Genomic DNA, 19,009 nt, shown 5'->3' on the forward strand with positions numbered 1-19,009 from the left:
GTTGAGTGCTACCTTTTTGCACATTCTTTGGGAGTGCCCGGTTGTAGCGGCTTACTGGACTGCTGTGCTTGAGGTGATGACTGATGTGACTGGTGTGGCCCTGCGGCCGGAGCCTCGACGATGTCTGTTAAATGTTTGGGAGCCCACTGACTACTCTGTGGCCCAGACCAGATGGGCTACCTTGGGTTACATGATTGCGAAACGGGATGTGGCACAACTCTGGGGCGCATCCAGGCCCCCTGAGGTCTCGAAATGGGAGGACAACATGGACTGGTCCATGTTTCGTGAGAAGACTGTTTATGTGGCCAGGGGCAGATCCAGGGCGTGGACGAAGATTTGGGGCCAGTGGAATGAATATCGTGGGGATATCTGTACCCCTCCCCTTGTGGGCACTACTGGGGTTGTCCTATCTCCCTAGGCGAGCGTTCCCGGAACCCTTTCATACTGTTTTTTGAATTTCCGATTCTCCCCGCTGCTCCCCCCCCCCCCCGACCTTGTTGGAGCCTCAGGGCTCTGGGTATGTTCTCCTGACCGTGGACCATCCCCTCCGTTCTTTGGGCTGACCTTAATTACCGTGCATTCGCCTTTTTAGTGTTTGTTTTTCTTTTTGTATAAAATAAAAATTCAAAATGCTCTGTGTTATGTTGGGAGTAATGCTTTGTGCTGGATTTGTGCCTTACCACGGGTGTACATTCTAATTCATGCCTTGTGCCTTAATATTAGCGGCCAGCCCGTGAGGTTGTAGGCCCATTCTTGTATTTTTCTATGCTTGCTCAAATAAAGGTTTTTGGAAAAGAAAAAAAAAAAAAACAGCCTCTATGAAACTAGTATACTCTCTAAAGCAAGAACATGCGATCACAACAATCCACTGCTGAATCATTGAACAAGACTGCCTCTGGAAGTGCAAAGTACGTAGAAGTCCATCTGTACCACATACAAGGTGTTATAACTGGATACATCATCAGGCAAAAGACGGAAGGTCTCCCTACACCTCTAGCGTCCAAATTATAAGAAAAACACAAGCCAGAAGTGCATATTTTCCTGCATAACCCCCAGAATTTAGAATTCCCTCCAAACTAAAATAAGCATGGCGACTTCCTCTAAACCAACCTCAAGAACTATGACCTGCAGATTTCACACAGTGCACTGCAATAGACACACATCATCTGAGCTATTTTACTAGTATTGGAAGCAGGGACTTGCTGGATACACACACATCACTATAGTGGAGCACTTCGCCCACAAAGATCGTCATAGTTGAAAAGGGTGTTCCATTTTCATACTGACAGCTCTAAAATGTCAAGGTTTTCCTTTAAATCAAGTAAACCCACCAAAAGCTTGTACCGAGCTTCCAGCTTGCCCCCTCTTCCTGAGCTTAACCCTTTGGAAGGAATAGGGTGGTAGGTGAGGTTGCCATATTGTGGGCGGAGTGGACGAGGGGATCCCAGTTTACCCAATGAAATCGGTTACTCTTAATCCTCCACATGAATGTCATTTTTAACTATTTGGTGTCAGAGAGAAGGTGAGCAGCGGGAGAACGGAGTTGAAAGGCAGAAGAGGCCCTCTACCTCTTTTATTACTTTTAAAATAAAAGTTAAATGCTTATAGGAAAGTGCCCCTTTTTGCATGGTTACCCCCTAACTCTGTGCCAGAAGCATGCCAACTTGACTGAGTGTGTCCTGGGTCACTGCCAATCAGATTCCCAAGTCCTATGTTCTTTCCCGAAACGGTACCTTTGTTTCCACAATTGGCACAACCCTGGGCCACATGTAAGTCCCTTGAAAAGGGTACCCCTGGTACTGGCCTTGTGACCAGAGAGGGCCTCTGAGGGCTGCAGCATGTATTATGCCACCCTCAGAGACCCCTCACCTTAATACCCACACACACACACACACCATTGCAGACTGCGTGTTTTGGTGCAGACCAAACTGAAGAGTCGACAGAGCATAGATCCCTGTGTGCCATGCCCACCATTACTACCCGAGGCATCGGTAAAGCACCCCTCTAGCAGGCCTTACAGCCCTAAAGACAGGGTGCACCGTACCACAGGTGAGGGCATAGCTGAATGAGGAATATGCCCCTACAGTGTATGGTATGTGCCATTCACAGGTATTGTAAGTGCAGTGACACTACTTTTGAGTACATGGGCTGTGAGTTTGTCAGCACGAACTCTACAGCTCCAGAATAGCTTTACTGAAGACTGAGAATTTTGTTACCAAACTTCTCAGCACATTAAACCTACACTGATGCTAGTGTCAGATTTAATGTAAAATGCACTCAGAGAGCATCTTACAGATACCCTCTGAAAATCTCACGATGCCCCCTTGAAAACGACAACCCCTGGTGTGGTTCCTGAGTGGCTACCCGCTACAGAGCCCTTTGCTCTCTGGGCCCTGAAACAAAGCACATCCTGGGTAGAGGTGCATGCCTCCTCCCCCAGTATGGGCAGGGTCCACGAAGGGGAAGCTTCAATGGCTTGCTGCCTGTTATAGCTATCCTCAGCCTTTGCTGCTATCAGCAGCTGGCTCCCACCGGTTCTAACCCCCACTAAGGGTGGGAGAATAGGCGGGAAAACCTATATAGGAACGGGGGTGCCCACCTTTGCCAATCTCACCCTTCAGGTGGGGGAGGTGAAGTGGCGCACACACCTCAGTCCCCTCCATCTTGAAGATGAGGGGACTCCCCAAATCAGAACGAGCATATGGCCCCCTGCCCCTGGAGGGCGGAGTAGACACACTAGGGAAAAGACCCATTGGTCCCAATCTGCAAGCCCCTGTAATGCCCCTAAGTCTAGAATTAAGGGGCACCTCTGAACTTTTCTCCTGAGATACGACGACCTCGACGACCTAAGAAGAAGGAACGAAGAGCAATGCACTAGTGGAGAAGAAGATAACGATGACTGATTTGGCCCCAGCTCTACCGGCTTGTTTCCTCCTCCAGCGACCCTGCTTCCAGAAACTGGCGTGGCCTGCACCCAGCAACCTCAAGAACCCCTGTGCTGTCTACGACAAAGACTCCTATCTCCAGTGAACATTGGATTTGTCCATCAAAGAAATCAACACCAGTCTCGGGATCTCAGGGGATCCACGATACTGCACCACTCTGCACCCGATGCTCACGGCCCGAGTTTGAGTGACTCACCTTTCCTGTGAAGTCTCCCCAGCGATCCTGACCTCATCTGCGTCAGTAGCTGACCTCTACAGGACCCCCCTTCGATGCGTGCAGCCTCTCTTCACAGGGTCCCCCTGACCATATCCAGCTAAGGAAATCCGTAACCAAAATGTACCCCTGCATCCTCTGCCCCCCCGACTTAAGGTGGCCCAGTTGATGGTGCCCTGGTGTCCCCCAGCTATCCATCTTACCTGCCCAGCTGTTGGTAGCCTTCGCCCAGCCTCCTGGTCCAAGCCTACAACCTGCAGCCTTTATCTGAAACCGATGACCTCTATTGGAAAGCATTGGGCACCCCTGTGCTCACCAACCCCCGGTACGACCTACCTGCAAAACCAGGCCTCTTCGAAGTACCCCTCCAGCTCTACTGGATAACATTGGGCCCAGTGACGTCTGCCTGCACCCGGCCGTCCCAATGCAGCTGGCGATGCAGTACCTACCTGGTCTTGCACCTTGCCCTGTGTTGTCCCAAACCCTGAAGCCTGGGGATGTAGGTCGAGTACTTACCTGCAAACTGCTTAACATTCTTTTTCTCCACAGGACTGCATTGTAGTTTTATCTTATTGCATTGAACTGTATAAAAGTATACAACTGTACTTGATTGACATTTACAGAAACTATTCTTAAAACTGTACAATAATACCACTGCATTTACAAAACATTACTGCATTCTTGAAAAGTATTGCTTCTTTTACAAAACTGTCAAACTTACCTGCACTAAATGATTCTTGGTTCTAGAATAAAATAACATACAAACAATTTGTCTGGATTCAGACTTTGAGTGTGTGCTTTAATTTCTTGCCAGAGTGCGTACAATAAATGTTAAACACTGCCTTGAAAAAAGCCTAACTGCTAAGCCGAGCTACCACTAACTTGAGAGTAAAGTACGTTCTACTTTATCCTCTGCTGTACCTCTGAGTAGCTACTGGACTCTGTGCACATTATACCTCACTTTGGTATAGTATATATAGAGCCAACTTCCTACAATGCTCATCAGAACACCCCTGGAGGGCCAAACAGCACGTTACAATTATTTTATATGTTATCCTCATTTGATAAACTTGGTAAGGTTCGACTAGCATTTTACTCAATTAAATACCTTACTTGAATATCTGCTTCATAGACCTGCTTCAGAATGATTCTCAACACCGGATCTGTCTTTACTCGTGTGAACCTACGTGTTTGCAGAGAAAGTGTGCCTGGCAGGTGCACTTATGGATACGTCTACGGTGTCCATACCTGTGCCCAGCCTCTCTAGTGGGTTCTGGCGGAGGAGTTTGTAGATGAGGTCCTGGGATTCTGGAGGTAAAGCTTCATCACCGTCAGGCCAGGCAATTTCATCTGAGGAGATAAAAAAAGACAAGTGTTACAGAACACCTGGAAAAGGAAATACAGCATGTTCTGAGGACTAAAAGGCATCTGGTAGGCATCATGACAAGAGGAGTGGCTGTGCCTAAGCGGCAGTTTGGGAAATGTCTGATTCCATCCATGTTCTGCTCTCTGGTCCCACTCAAACCATGTTAAGACTTATTATAAGTCAAGAAGTCACGCCGCTTACGTCACGCAGTTACAAGTGACACCCATGTGTAGCATGCCCTGGACATGAGCAAAAATTGCAAGAAGCAGACAAACTGCTAGTGGAAGAATGTATACATGTATCTTAAGGCATATTTCAGACATGTCCATATCACTTTTTTGTTGCAACGCAAACCCAAGCGCCAAAATGGAAGAGAGAGCCTACATGTGTGTTTAGGTCGGTTAACAGCTAATTGTTCCCTCTTTAAAGCTTTCCATTGAATCATAGCACCAACATACATCAAATAAAGTAATAACAATGAATCCATTAAACTCTTAACAGCGCGTTTTAAAAGAATAACACATTAATAGAACAGCAAAGACATTAGGGGGCTAGGGGTGCCTAGGTTTGATATTGATTATTAGGCGGGGCATGCAGTCCAGTGGTTGGATGAGGGTGATAATTGGGAAAAGCGTTTACTTGATGGGCGAGTGCAGCCAGGGGACCTACCTATGACTTTGATAGAGGGTGCCGGGGTGAGTGTGGAACTACCATATGTGGTTAGGCAAACGGTCTGCTTGTGGCAGAAAGTTATGGAATGAGTGCTGGGGGCGGGGGGCTCCCTTTAACCCGGAATTGTCCAGCGGGCAATTAATCCCTGTGAGAAGGATGGTGGAAAACATGTCTTTCCAGGCATGGAGAGAGGGTGGCTGCATGGTATTGACAGACTTGTATGTAAATTACACTTACCTCACTTTTGAGCAGCGTGTGAAGGGTTTGGCCTGGGACAGGGGCAATATCTTCAATATGCTGGCCTGATGGAACTGGCCAAAGTGACATGGCCCACCTATAAAGATATGCCCCGACCACTGAGACCGTAGATATATTGCTAAAATGTGGATGTGGGCACAGACTGGTGTCTTTGTTGTACAAGGCCATGAGGGTCAACTGGGGATCTCTGGCTCTTAGGGTGTGGGACGCTTGGAATGAGGATTTGCAGGCACCGTTGCCGGAGAGGGATTGGGTGAGAGTATGTACGCTAACATGTAAGGTGTCTTGCAATGTCCAGCTGAAGTTGCTGCACTATAACTTCTTGCAGCGGGTGTATATGACCCCGGCGAGGCTCCACCGTAACAATGCCTCCCGTTCGCATGAATGTCCTAGATGTCATAGAGCCCAAACGGGGTTCATGCGTTCGGCGTGGGAATGCCCGGAAGTTTATCAGTATTGGCTTGATGTAGTAGCGCAGCTCCGTGGAGGGGAGGGAATCACGCTAGAAGCTATGCCTGAACAGTGCCTCCTAGGTCTGGTACCGCAACGCAAAAAATGGAAAATGGCTAACAAGCTACTACAGCTAGTGTTGGCTAAACGGAGGGTCGCCATTTGCTGGATGGGTGAGTGGGCTCCCTCTTTTGTGAACTGGATGAGAGATGTGGGAGAGTGGTCTGTGGCGGAGGAACTACATATGAAGGCCTGCCACAAGGATGAAAAGTTGGAAGAGGACATAGTAAGTTGGAGAGAGGTATGCAGGGAATTGCTGAACCCAACAGGGACAGGTAGTGAACAGGCTTGTGAGTCTGATGGTAGCAACAGTATGTAAACGTTGGTGCTTGTGTCAACCCTAACTGTATATGATGCTAGAATTGCTGCTGAGCCATGAAAATTGTAAAGTATATTCAACTGTGCAAAGTGCTTGGGTCTCTAATGCGTGTAATGAAAATAAGCCAATGGATATTGTCTCGAAGGATTCTGTATATGACCGCTCAGTTTGATTCGAAAATTTACAAATAAAGTTTAAGAAAAAAAAATATATATATATATGTATATATTCTCATTTACCAAGTGTCCGCAAAATATATGAATACTGAATGGATCTAAGCTGCTCAAGTTACAACCACAGGATGCAAAGTCTGCCAAGTATATTTTAAGAGATAGATGTAAGAATAAGACAGTTTCCGAAGGTTGAAATTTGGACTGGACTGTCCACAGTTACCATGTTCTGTCGCTCTACAGAACAGCATTACTCGGACCTCAACAGAGGGTAAGAATGCCAATTTAGGTATTTATGACCCATCTCTCCTCTACCACATTTCTTACTGACATGGTAGCTGGCCTTTCTAAGCAATTTATGAACACTATTCTGAAATCAGTTTACTTTTAGTTAAAGGTCTGGGCTGTTGTGTGTGAGAAGTAAGTAACCGCAGAATACCTTAAAGTTGGTGCAGGAGGTATGTTTTTGGGATACCTCAGTGCCTGCTTGATCAGCGAGTGCTACAAACTAAAATGTCTTTGTTTAGAGAGTTTGCGTGGATACCATTTTGAGCAGGCATCCGTTGAAACCTATGCTCTTGTCTTGCCTAAAACGACACCTGGGGGAATTTTTCAGCTCCACCAGTTTTCTGCTTCCTTGCCTCACTTAAATCATGAGATATGAAGGCTGTGTGCTGGGCTGTGCTGCCTAGCACTGTCCCAAGTGAGTGTTTTTACGCCCTCGCCTCCTCACATGTTGGTTCCTGTACCTTGTGTGCAAGTGGGCCCATACACAACACTGTTCTAGTTCCAACTTTTAATGCTACAATCACTTTCTCTAGAAGTGCTCAGTTGAGCCTTTGTGCAGTTCACAATGCATTAAATGGAAAAAAAACATTTAAAAATAAGCTCGATGATTCAACTACAGAATAAACCTGGACAAACTTATAGCCCACTCAACAAAAAACAAATCAAAAGGAAACCGAGTCAGACTGTACCACACCACAGGGAATCCGAGTCAGCCTGCACCACATCACTGGAAATCAGATTCAGGCTGCACCACAGCACTGGAAATCAGATTCAGGCTGCACCACAGCACTGGGAATCAGAGTCAGGCTGCACCACAGCACTGGAAATCAGAGTCAGGCTGCACCACAGCACTGGAAATCAGATTCAGGCTGCACCACAGCACTGGAAATCAGAGTCCGGCTGCACCACAGCACTGGAAATCAGAGTCAGGCTGCACCACATCACTGGAAATCAGAGTCCGGCTGCACCACAGCAGTGGAAATCAGAGTCAGGCTGCACCACATCACTGGAAATCAGAGTCAGGCTGCACCACATCACTGGAAATCAGATTCAGGCTGCACCACAGCACTGGAAATCAGAGTCTGACTGCAGTGCAACACAGGAAAGCAGAGTCGAGCTGTACCACAGCACAGGGAATCTGAATTGCGCTGTACAACAGCACAAGAAATCAGAGTTGGACTGACCACAGCACAGGGAATCAGGGTCGGACCGGTAACAACAGCACAGCTGGCGTTTGTCTCTCATTTTTATGAACATCCACACGTATTAAAATCTTCAAGAAGAATATCCGGTGTCGACTACACTTACTACTAATTATTGTATATACTGTTGATAATCTTATGTGTGCCCAGGTTCTTGATCTTTGTTACAGAGGGAAGGGTTTTCAGCTCCTCACTCTTTAAGGGGTTTTGGGTTTTCCCCTATCCTGGCAGCACCATACTCTTCATGACATCCTTTGCCTAGTTATTCCTACTAGCTACCTATTTGAGCGCCACTCGCCTGCTACACCAAACCCACCACAGCAGCCAAAACAGCACAGAGAATCAGAGTCAGACCCTACCACAGCACAGGGAATCAGGGTCAGACCGTACCACAGCACAGAGAATCCGGGTCGGACTGACCACAGCACAGGGAATCAGAGTTGGACTGACCACAGTACAGGGAATCGGAGTCAGACTGTACCACAGCACAGGGAATCTGGGTCGGACTGTATGACAGCACAGGGAATCTAGGTCGACTGTACCACAGCACAGGCAATCCAGGTCGGACTGTACCACAGCACAGGGAATCACAGCCGAGCTGTACCTCAGCACAGGGAACCAGAGTTGAGCTGTACCACAGCACAGGGAATCCGAGTCGGACTATACCACAGCACAGGGAATGTGGGTCGGACTGTACCACAGCACAGGGAACCCGGGTCGGACTGTACCACAGCACAGGGAACCCGGGTCGGACTGTACCACAGCACAGGGAACCCGGGTCGGACTGTACCACAGCACAGGGACTCAGAGTGAAGCTGTACAACAGCACAGGGAATCAAGGCCGAGCTGTACCACAGCACAAGGAACCAGAGTCGAGCTGTACAACAGCCCAGGGGATCTTCCACAGCTCAGGGAATCGGAGTGGAGTTGTATTTGCATGCCCATGTTCCTGTTTCAGCCATATACCATGTTATGAGAACTCTAAGCATGCAAAGAGTAGCACAGAGATCAAAGTAAACTTTAGATTAATGACAGCATTCACTCATCTGATAACAGACATGGAATGAAGAGATAACAAGAGCACTATTAGACTTGTCAGAAGGCTTTTAAAAGTTTACAAAACTATCAACCAAAAACAGCATAACTTCATTAATAGCCATATCTCGTTTAGTTTTCGAAAAAAATCTGTCAATTTCACGGATATAGAACTGCTCCCGGTACTCTGGTCGGATCATAGACTGGCCAGATTTTTCATTCAAGGGAGTGATCATCTATCTAGCGATTCAGAAAAGGGGGTGGTGATGAACAGAGTGTCTGAATTAAGCAGACCACTCTTACCCAGTCCAAAGATCAGGGCTTGATCCATCACCGTTATTTATCTCACTGCCCCATCCCAGCTCAGAATCTGGCTATATGCAAATTAGTCTGTCCCTGGCCCAGTGCATCATGGGAACAGGGCAGACCAAACTACCAAGCCAATTCTTCACCAGAAAGGAGACAAGCTACCGGGGACCGGTTTCTGGCATTTCAGCCTCTTCGGCCCGGCTTGCTTGAATCCTGATGGAGCAGTGAGAAAGGGACTCATGTCTGAGTATAACCTGCCACACCTATAGTGGCCAAAAACGATTCAGAAAAGGGGGTGGTGATGAACAGAGTGTCTGAATTAAGCAGACCACTCTTACCCAGTCCAAAGATCAGGGCTTGATCCATCACCGTTATTTATCTCACTGCCCCATCCCAGCTCAGAACCTGGCTATATGCAAATTAGTCTGTCCCTGGCCCAGTGCATCATGGGAACAGGGCAGACCAAACTACCAAGCCAATTCTTCACCAGAAAGGAGACAAGCTACCGGGGACCGGTTTCTGGCATTTCAGCCTCTTCGGCCCGGCTTGCTTGAATCCTGATGGAGCAGTGAGAAAGGGACTCATGTCTGAGTATAACCTGCCACACCTATAGTGGCCAAAAACGATTCAGAAAAGGGGGTGGTGATGAACAGAGTGTCTGAATTAAGCAGACCACTCTTACCCAGTCCAAAGATCAGGGCTTGATCCATCACCGTTATTTATCTCACTGCCCCATCCCAGCTCAGAACCTGGCTATATGCAAATTAGTCTGTCCCTGGCCCAGTGCATCATGGGAACAGGGCAGACCAAACTACCAAGCCAATTCTTCACCAGAAAGGAGACAAGCTACCGGGGACCGGTTTCTGGCATTTCAGCCTCTTCGGCCCGGCTTGCTTGAATCCTGATGGAGCAGTGAGAAAGGGACTCATGTCTGAGTATAACCTGCCACACCTATAGTGGCCAAAAACGATTCAGAAAAGGGGGTGGTGATGAACAGCGTTCCGATTCACTCTGGGGCTGCTTCGAGGGCGTTACACAGAGTCACGCCTGATCTGCTAGCGCGGGCGTTTGCTGATCATCCCTGCCCCATCGTGGGTGACTTGAACCTGGACACTGAGACTTTGCAAGCGTGGCTGTTGGAGAGGCTGGATGACCTGGCCCCTGTGAGAGTTCTTCGATCAGTGGGCAAGCGGCAGTCTGCGCCGTGGTTTACGGGGGTGTTGCGTACCGAACGCAGCCTGTGCAAGGTTGCGGAGAGGGCGTGGCGCTCTCAGTATGACGGGGAGGCCAGACTGACTTATAGGTTGGCGGTTAAAGCGTACCATCGTAACATTCTGTGCGCAAAAAAAGAGTACTTCGCCAGGAGGATTGAGGCGGCCGCCAACTCCTGTAAGGAGATTTTCACCGTGGTCAGGGAGTTTACAGCCCCTAGGTCCAATCTCCAGCAAGCAGTCTCATCTGAGACCTGGGTCAGTGACCTGGCTAGGTTTTTCACCGATAAAATGAGAACGATCCAGGCCTCCTTCTCTGTTGAGGTGGTGGATGGGGCTGTTAGCATCGGGGGGGACGAGCTCCAACGGCTACGCCAGAGGCTTTTTTGGCTGAGTTTCCGCCGGTCTCCTCAGATGCTTCCCTTGCACTTTTGGCCACTCTCAAGTCTGGGTTGCCACTCGATCCCTGCCCGGCCAAATTTTTGGCCAGGATGGCGCCGCTGATGAACCCCTTGGTGAATCCTCTCCTGAACTCATCTTTGAGAGAGGGGCGGCTCCCTTTGTCCTGGAAAAGGGCGATGGTGATCCCCCTCCTCAAAAAGCCGGGATTGGATCCCGGGGTTCTGGCCAATTACCGGCCAATCTCTCTTCTTCCGGCCCTTGCGAAGCTCACGGAGAAGCACGTGCATGGCGTGCTCTCGGGTTTCCTCGAATCAAATGATCTCCTGCATCCCTCGCAATCCGGCTTTCGGTCTAACCTGAGCATGGAGATGGCACTTCTTGAGGTGTCAGAGGTCATTCGCGAGACTCTGGACGCAGGGGGGAAGGCTGTGCTTGTCATGTTGGACTTGTCGGCGGCCTTCGACACCGTCCCCCACGAGGCTTTACTCACCAGACTTTACGACATCGGTCTGAGGGGGACGGTGTTCAAATGGTTTACATCGTTTTTGGAGGACCGCCGACAAACGGTCTGGGCTTCTTCGAGCTCCGCTGAGATGCCGCCACTGGGAGTCGGAGTTCCACAGGGTTCTGTGTTGAGCCCGACACTTTTTAACATCTTTATGACCCCTTTGGCGGCACTCGTGGAGACCTCGGGGGCCCAGATCGTGTCCTACGCGGATGACACTCAGCTCCTCTTCACCTGCAGGAAAGACCAGTCATTTGACGGGGAGAGCATCCAGGGATGCCTGAAGAGGGTCTTTGATTGGTTTCAGCAGAATGGTCTTAAGGCCAACTCTAGTAAATCTGAGATTCTGCTATTTGGCTGTGCTTCGGAACCGGAATGGCGTGATTGGTGGCCAGTTGATAAGTGCCCCCCCGCCCAGCCATCTTTGGCTGCCAAAAATCTGGGAGTCAAGGTCGATAACGGCCTTACGTTCAGATCGCACATTCTTGGTCTGACGGGCACCTGTTTTGGCATCCTTAAGATGCTTCGGAAGTTCCTACCCCTGCTTACAGAGGAGCATAGGAAGATCATTGTCCAAGCTCTTATAGGATCTAGACTGGACTATGCTAATGCTCTTTACTTAGGGCTTCCGGAGTATCTGATCCAAAGGCTGCAAGTGGCGCAGAACTCTGCGGCTCGCGCCATATTCGGCCTTCACAGGCGGGCAAGAACATCTGGGGTGCTACAGTCACTTCACTGGCTCCCCATCCGAAAGCGGATAATGTTCAAAACGTTGACGCTAGTGCATAAGGCACTTTCTGGCTCCGGAGCTAAGTATTTGCAGCGCAGACTGGCCTTCTACTGTCCGGCCCGCTCGTTGCGGTCGGAATCTTTGTTCATGGCCGTGGTGCCCCGCGTGAAGAAGGCTCGCATCGGGGGTCGTTCCTTTAGCCTTAAGGCTCCCCAGCTGTGGAACTCATTGCCCCTTGCTTTACGCAGCATTCCTAGTTTGCTCCTGTTCAGGAAAAACCTGAAGACCTGGCTTTTTAATCTTTAGGTTGCTTTTTTTCTTTATTCCTTTTTTTCTTTTCTTGTTTGTCTACTGTTATGTTTTTTAATTGCTGAGCCGCCCTCTGAAAGCGCCGGGACACTCTTGTTGAGTAGCCGTGCGCTATATAAATTAAAGCTAACATAACATAACATAACATTTTACACACCTGGGATTTTAAATAAGGTGTTGTGAGTGTGGGTTTTAAAAACTGAAAGATTACATACCGCTGATAACTTGTCCAAAAAGCTCCTCAGGAGTGTCGCCAAAAAAAGGGACACAGCCAACCAAAAACTCATAGAGAATAATGCCCATGGCCCACCAGTCAACCGGCTTCCCATAGCCTTGTCGGAGGATCACTTCCGGGGCAATGTACTCCGGTGTACCACAAACCTGTGAAAGAAGAGAAGAGACATCTCCTGTAAGACAATACATTGTAAAACCAGATCATGGCCTGGCACCATCACCCACCCTTGCTGCCCACCCCATCCCCATCCACAACCTACACTTTTTCAACTATTTCTTCGCCCAGCGATACAGCACCAACTAAAGTGCTATATTCATTTTTAAGTCAAAAGGTTATGATGCTTGTTAAAGCATTCATAAAATAATGTAGAACATTATATCTTATACTAAAACTACGAAACACGGATATATAGTATATGATCCATATTAGAGAGAGACAGACAAAGATCATGCAGATAAGCATATGGGCTTATTTATTTTGTATGATGGCCGCTCAGTATCTTCAGGGGTAAGCTCAGAAATTAAGCTAGTACTCAGCAGAGCCCTTCAGCCTCATAGGGTAAGGCTGGGGGGCAATTCCCAAAAGTGACATTTGAACATTTTATTCAAATTTACCTTCTCCATATTTGTGTGTGAACACAACAAAGTTTTTACAATGTGTTGGTTTGTGAGCCAAGATCTCTTCATGTTTACAGTGTCAGGTCGGTGTGATAACTGCACTACGTGTGCTCTTCCAGATGAGACTAAATGTTAAGAGATAAATCTAAGTATTCCACTCATCACTTTTTTGGTATTTTTCTCAGTGAGATAGATGCCCCAAGTGCTACAAGTATGCACAAGTACTTGTCCTCTAGATCCCTGTGCCCAGGACTCCGGATGCAACACACTGATGAGGCCTAGTGAGTCGGATACCAGCCTGGTTTGCTAGTATTTCCATGCAGTGGGGGATGGAGTTTAGCAGTTCAGTCTGGCATATTTCTAATGGAGTAGAACCAAGGGCTGTAATGGTAAGGTGAGCAAAACAAATATGATGGTGGACCTGAACAAGGCCCAAAACAATTGCCTGTGGGTAAGATTAATTCCATCAGTTTACGTTCTTCCAGGTCAATGTAACACTGATCCCAGTGGGGAGTATGGTCTGTGGTCGATAAGAGGCTTAAACCATACCACACCAGCATGTGTGTAATTCAGCACTCGCCTGTTTATCCAGGAACTCTCGGGTGTCTTTCTCGATGTGTCCCTCGTACAGGTTTGTAGTTAGACTCATGAGTCCAATCTTTGAAAGCCCAAAATCTGTCAATTTAATGTGACCCATTGATGTAATCAGCAGGCTGGAAGAGAGAGATGCACTACTTACAGAATGGCATAGTTAAATGAGGATACAAAAATAGGCACAAATCCAGAACACACAAATAAACTGCCCGACCCATGTACTGGAACCAACAGGATAGCTGTTAAATAAGCCTATGAACGCTTTAATGACATTGCGGCAATATCACGTGGAGTACAATCATTGAAATTCTATTCTTCTTGCTACGCTGCCCCCATAACATTAGTGTAACAGTGCATTCAGTGCATGTCTGCTTCAAAATATTAGAAAGGCTGCCGAAGTATGAGCTCAGGTTTGTTGTCTGTTGTAAGACTCACATAGTCAAGCTACAGCCTTCACCACACGCACGCACACGTTATTCTAAATGGTACATATTGAGTCGTATACAAGGTGTTAGAGATGACCCCAGTTACTGTGATTGTATTGATTTGCTTCCAGAAATTCTAGTACAGCCAACACGTGTTTTGCCCCCTTCGTGGTGCAAAGGCCTGGGACTTTTTCAAAGCTCATAATAAAAATAAAATGAAAATGCTGATCCTGGTTAGTTGGAAGTATGGGGCGAAGTACTGCTAGGAGAACAACATCTGTATTGTTGGTATTATGAGTAGACAGTAGGACCTGTGCGGTTGGCAGTGCTTGATAGCACATTCGTGGTTCTGTCCTGGTTGTATCTAAGTGTCGGACTGAGAATATTAAGAATTCTGGAGTGAATCAAGTTTAAAGCAACTCTGATCATCTCTACCACTGTCTATGTGAATCAATTTGTAACATATAGACAGACAAACACGTAAATAATGACTGCAGTGGGAGAAATGGGGTAGGGAGGACAGATGCCAGTGATTACGTTACATACTGACCAAATTGACCAATACATTCTTCCTCTTCAAGCCCTACTTTTTTTCGTACTTAATGATCCTTACAACAGTGAAGTCTCTTGGTGAAATTGTCTTTATACCAAGACTCATCTCGGGTCCCATTTTCTTACCGGACCATGACAAAGGGTCTTTGATATAGGCAAACTGAATGAATGTCCTGAAGATGGTCTGACGGACTAACGCCGCGACAGACTGAAACGTCGACTTCTGCATCTATTTCCTAAATATTGATTGTACACCAGTAACTGTACTCTGCATCTTTAGACATGTTGATTTAATTATTTTTGGAATAGAGGTATACATACATAAATTGCAGGTTGATTTGTATATTCCTCTTTCATGTTGTTTTGCTTTTCTGTTAACTGTACCCTTTTTGAATTTTATCTATATATAAATGTTGTATTTTTGTAAAAAGATATTCCCGTGTTTTTCTAATATCTTCTCATTTTGCTGAATGTGAATTATTTTCAATTGACATTTGCACTGGTTGTTCTAAGGTTCAGGATCAATTTGGATTGAACCATTAAGTAATTTTGTCTATAATACACTTGAGTAAGAATCTTAAAACAAAATCCCTTGCAGGCACCTCTTACTTATACTTACTTTGACTGCCCAAGCCTCCAAGGGTATATTGGGTTCCCCCACGTCTTTATCCTATATTTCCTTCTAGGCTCAAAGAAAATCGAGGTGGTTGACTCCTTCCCATACCTGGGGATCTTGTTTGATAGTAAGCACTCCTGGAACAAACTGATGGCAGCAAGAGCCCGGGGCATGGAGAGAGGTCTTCAAGCCATTAAGGGGTTCCTAAAAAATTAGGAGCCAGTCCTTTGGAAACAATAAAAAAGATCTATCAAGCCAAAACAAAAGCGGCAGCAACCTATGGGGCCGGAGTTTGGAGAATGGCACAAATCGATCAAATGCAGAAAGTGGAAGATACTTTCTTTAAGTCATGGGTTTCACTGCCATCCTCAACATCCAATTATATCCTGCATCTTGAATTGGGCCTCCCATTCTTGCTTGTGGCTTTTGATTTGGCGAAGGACAACTGTCAAATTAACCCAACGCATCATTGGTAATTGCCTGGGGTACGAGGGACATAGCAGGATTGGATGGCTTAGATATGTGGAGGCGGAACTAAATGCAATAGGGCAGGGGGAACTCTTTAGGGACCCCACACTATATAGCAGAGGTCTTCAATCTGTGGGGCGCGACCCCGAGGGGGGTCGTGGAGTCCTGGGAAGGGGGTCGCAGATTCTGCAGAGTGCAGTTCCTGGCATTGGGCTGACTGAGTGTGCTCACCGCAGAGGCCTAATTCACACCGAGGTGTGAAAAACATCAACACCTCATTAACAAGTAAAAGGTCTTTTAAAGACCTGTCAAGTACTCAGTGTGGCTGTGTGTGTCCCTGAAGCTGTTTCAGCCGGGCTCACATACACGAGCTGGGGGGGGACGGAGCGGGCGGGGGGGGGGGGGGCTGGGGGAGCAGGCTGTAGTGTAGCTCTGTGAGTTCAATGGATGTTGTGCGCCTGGAGCTGTGGGTCCCATGACACGTCCCCCGCCCCCAGCAGGGAGGCACAGAGATGCCCTCCCATGAGCGGGAAAGAAGAAGGAAGACGACGCAGAGAGATACTGACCCCCCCCCCCATGAGAGAGGCACAGAAAAGGTGGGTGGATGAATGATGGGTGGATAGATGGATGTAAGGCTGAAGTGGATGTGTGAAAAGGTGGGTGGATGAATGATGAGTGGATGGATGAAAGGGTGGATAGATGGATGGATGAAAGGGTGGATGGATGGATGAAAGGGTGGATGGATGGATGAAAGGGTGGATGGATGGATGAAAGGGTAGATGGATGAAGGATGTATGGATGGATGAAAGGTTGCATGGATGAATGATGGATGGATGGATGGAAGGATGAAAGGGTGGATGGATGAAGGATAGATTGGTGAAGGATAGACGTATGGATGGAAGGATGAAAGGGTGGATGGATGAAGGATGGATGGATGAAAGGGTGGATGGATGGATAAAAGGGTGGATGGATGGATAAAAGGTTGCATGGATGAATGATGCATGGAGGGATGTGTAAAAAGATGGGTGGATGAATGATGGGTGGATGGATGGATGTCAGGCTGAAGTGGATGTGTGAAAAGGTGGGTGAATGAATGATGGGTGGATGGATTGATGTAAGGCTGAAGTGGATGTGTGAAAAGGTGGGTGGATGAATGATGAGTGGATGGATGAAAGGGTAGATAGATGGATGGATGAAAGGATGGACGGATGAAAGGATGAATGGACGAAAGGGTGGATGGAAGGATGAAAGGGTAGATGGATGAAGGATGTATGGATGGATGAAAGGTTGCATGGATGAATGATGGATGGATGTGTAAAAAGATGGGTGGATGAATGATAGGTGAATGGATGGATGAAAGGGTGGATGGATGAATGATGGATGTATGGATGGAAGGATGAAAGGGTGGATGGATGAAGGATAGATTGGTGAAGGATAGATGTATGGATGGAAGGATGAAAGGGTGGATGGATGAAGGATGGATGGATGAAAGGGTGGATGGATGTATGGATGGATAAAAGGTTGCATGGATGAATGATGCATGGATGGATGTCTGAAAAGGTGGGGGATGAATGATGGGTGGATGGATGGATGAAAGGGTGGGTAGATGTATGGATGAAAGGGTGGATGGATGAAGGATGGATGTATGGATGGGAGGATGAAAGGGTGGATGAAGGATGGATGTATGGATGGGAGGATGAAAGGGTGGATGGATGTATGAATGGATAAAAGGTTGCATGGATGAATGATGGATGGATGTGTGAAAAGGTGGATGGATGAAAGATGGGTGGATGGATGGAAGGGTGGATGGGTAAAGGATGGATGTATGGATGGAAGGATGAAAGGGTGGATGGATGAAGGATGGATGTATGGATGGAAGGATGAAAGGGTCGATCAATGGATGTGTGAAAGTGTGGGTGGATGAATGATGGATGGATGTGATGAGGTCTAACAGGCGCATTTATGGTTGTCAAAAGTTGATGATGAGGAGTACCAGTTTCTAGAAACTTTTGTCGGAAGGGGGTCCTTACGCCTAAAAAGGTTTTACAAGGGGGTCTCGGCATCAAAAAGTTTGAAGACCTCTGCTATATAGTAAGGTTTCCAAATGGAAAATAATTGTTCTTTACATACAGAAGGCAAACTGTGACCGCAGGGAAAAGAACAGGCATTTAGAGGCGCTCACAGTTTACTATCTAATCCTGCCAAGACTGGAGGAAGGCTATCATTATCTTTCCTATGTTACTGTAGCTCAACACAGATTTATTCTGCTGCACTTTCGCCTGAACCTAATTCCCCTGATGTTTGGGTTCCCAGAGAAGAGGCTTAAGCATGCAGATTTGGGCCCCTGCCATGTTACAACTGTTCTCCCCAGTCTGACCTACCCCTAGTATTGTTTTGCAGGTTTTATCACATTGAAAGAGAGGGGTTCCTCCTCCCAATCTTAAGGTGAGAAAAATGTTCGCAATGCAGAGTGGCACTGTATTTTTTTTAAGTTCTTCCTAATCCCCACGTCTGTTTTATGATAGCATCCTTCCTGTGGGCTTGTTGGAGAAACAGAAGGGCGAGGGGCTTGCTGCTATGAATTTTTAGCCTTCAAGGATCAAAATGTACAGATAATCTTGGTTTTAATTAACAAAAAGTGTAATACTTTTTTAAAAAATGTTTTTGATTTTATGAAATTCATTGTTATTGTGACTTAACTGATGAAATTGTGCTTTTATGATCTATTTGTACATAGATCGAATTAAGATTTGAATTGAATTGATATACCGCTTTCATTCACTGCATGTTAAAATCTTTTCTTTTGAAGAGATATGTAACATCCACTGCACAGCACACTTATATGTGTCTAGTCTTCTTTGAATTAGAAGACGGCAAGAAAATGTTGGTTCCAAAAAAGAAAAAAAAATAATCAGTGCCTGTTGAACAAGTTACTTACCTTCGGTAACGCTTTTTCTGGTAGATACAATATCTGCCTGTGGATTCCTCACCTTGTGAATATCCCCTTGCGTCAGCAACATTCGGAAATTCTTTTTGTAGCCTCGCGCCGACGTGGAC

General features: G+C 46.9%; 1 protein-coding gene across 4 annotated transcripts in view; it reads right to left on the reverse strand.

The window, feature by feature from the left end:
• The window catches only part of MAST2 (microtubule associated serine/threonine kinase 2), a 1,587,681-nt gene that overhangs the window by 79,335 nt on the left and 1,489,337 nt on the right, over positions 1–19,009 (reverse strand). For all 4 annotated transcript variants that reach the window (XM_078671709.1, XM_078671708.1, XM_078671710.1 and 1 more), the window contains 3 exons: positions 13,878–14,010; positions 12,661–12,826; positions 4,408–4,509 (listed from right to left, as the gene is read on the reverse strand). In XM_078671709.1, coding sequence (XP_078527835.1) covers positions 4,408–4,509; positions 12,661–12,826; positions 13,878–14,010 — 401 coding nt within the window. The remainder of the gene's footprint in view (positions 1–4,407; positions 4,510–12,660; positions 12,827–13,877; positions 14,011–19,009) is intronic.

The sequence above is a fragment of the Lissotriton helveticus genome, chromosome 1_2 (assembly GCF_964261635.1).
Source record: "Lissotriton helveticus chromosome 1_2, aLisHel1.1, whole genome shotgun sequence".
In the NCBI taxonomy this organism is placed as follows: domain Eukaryota; kingdom Metazoa; phylum Chordata; class Amphibia; order Caudata; family Salamandridae; genus Lissotriton; species Lissotriton helveticus.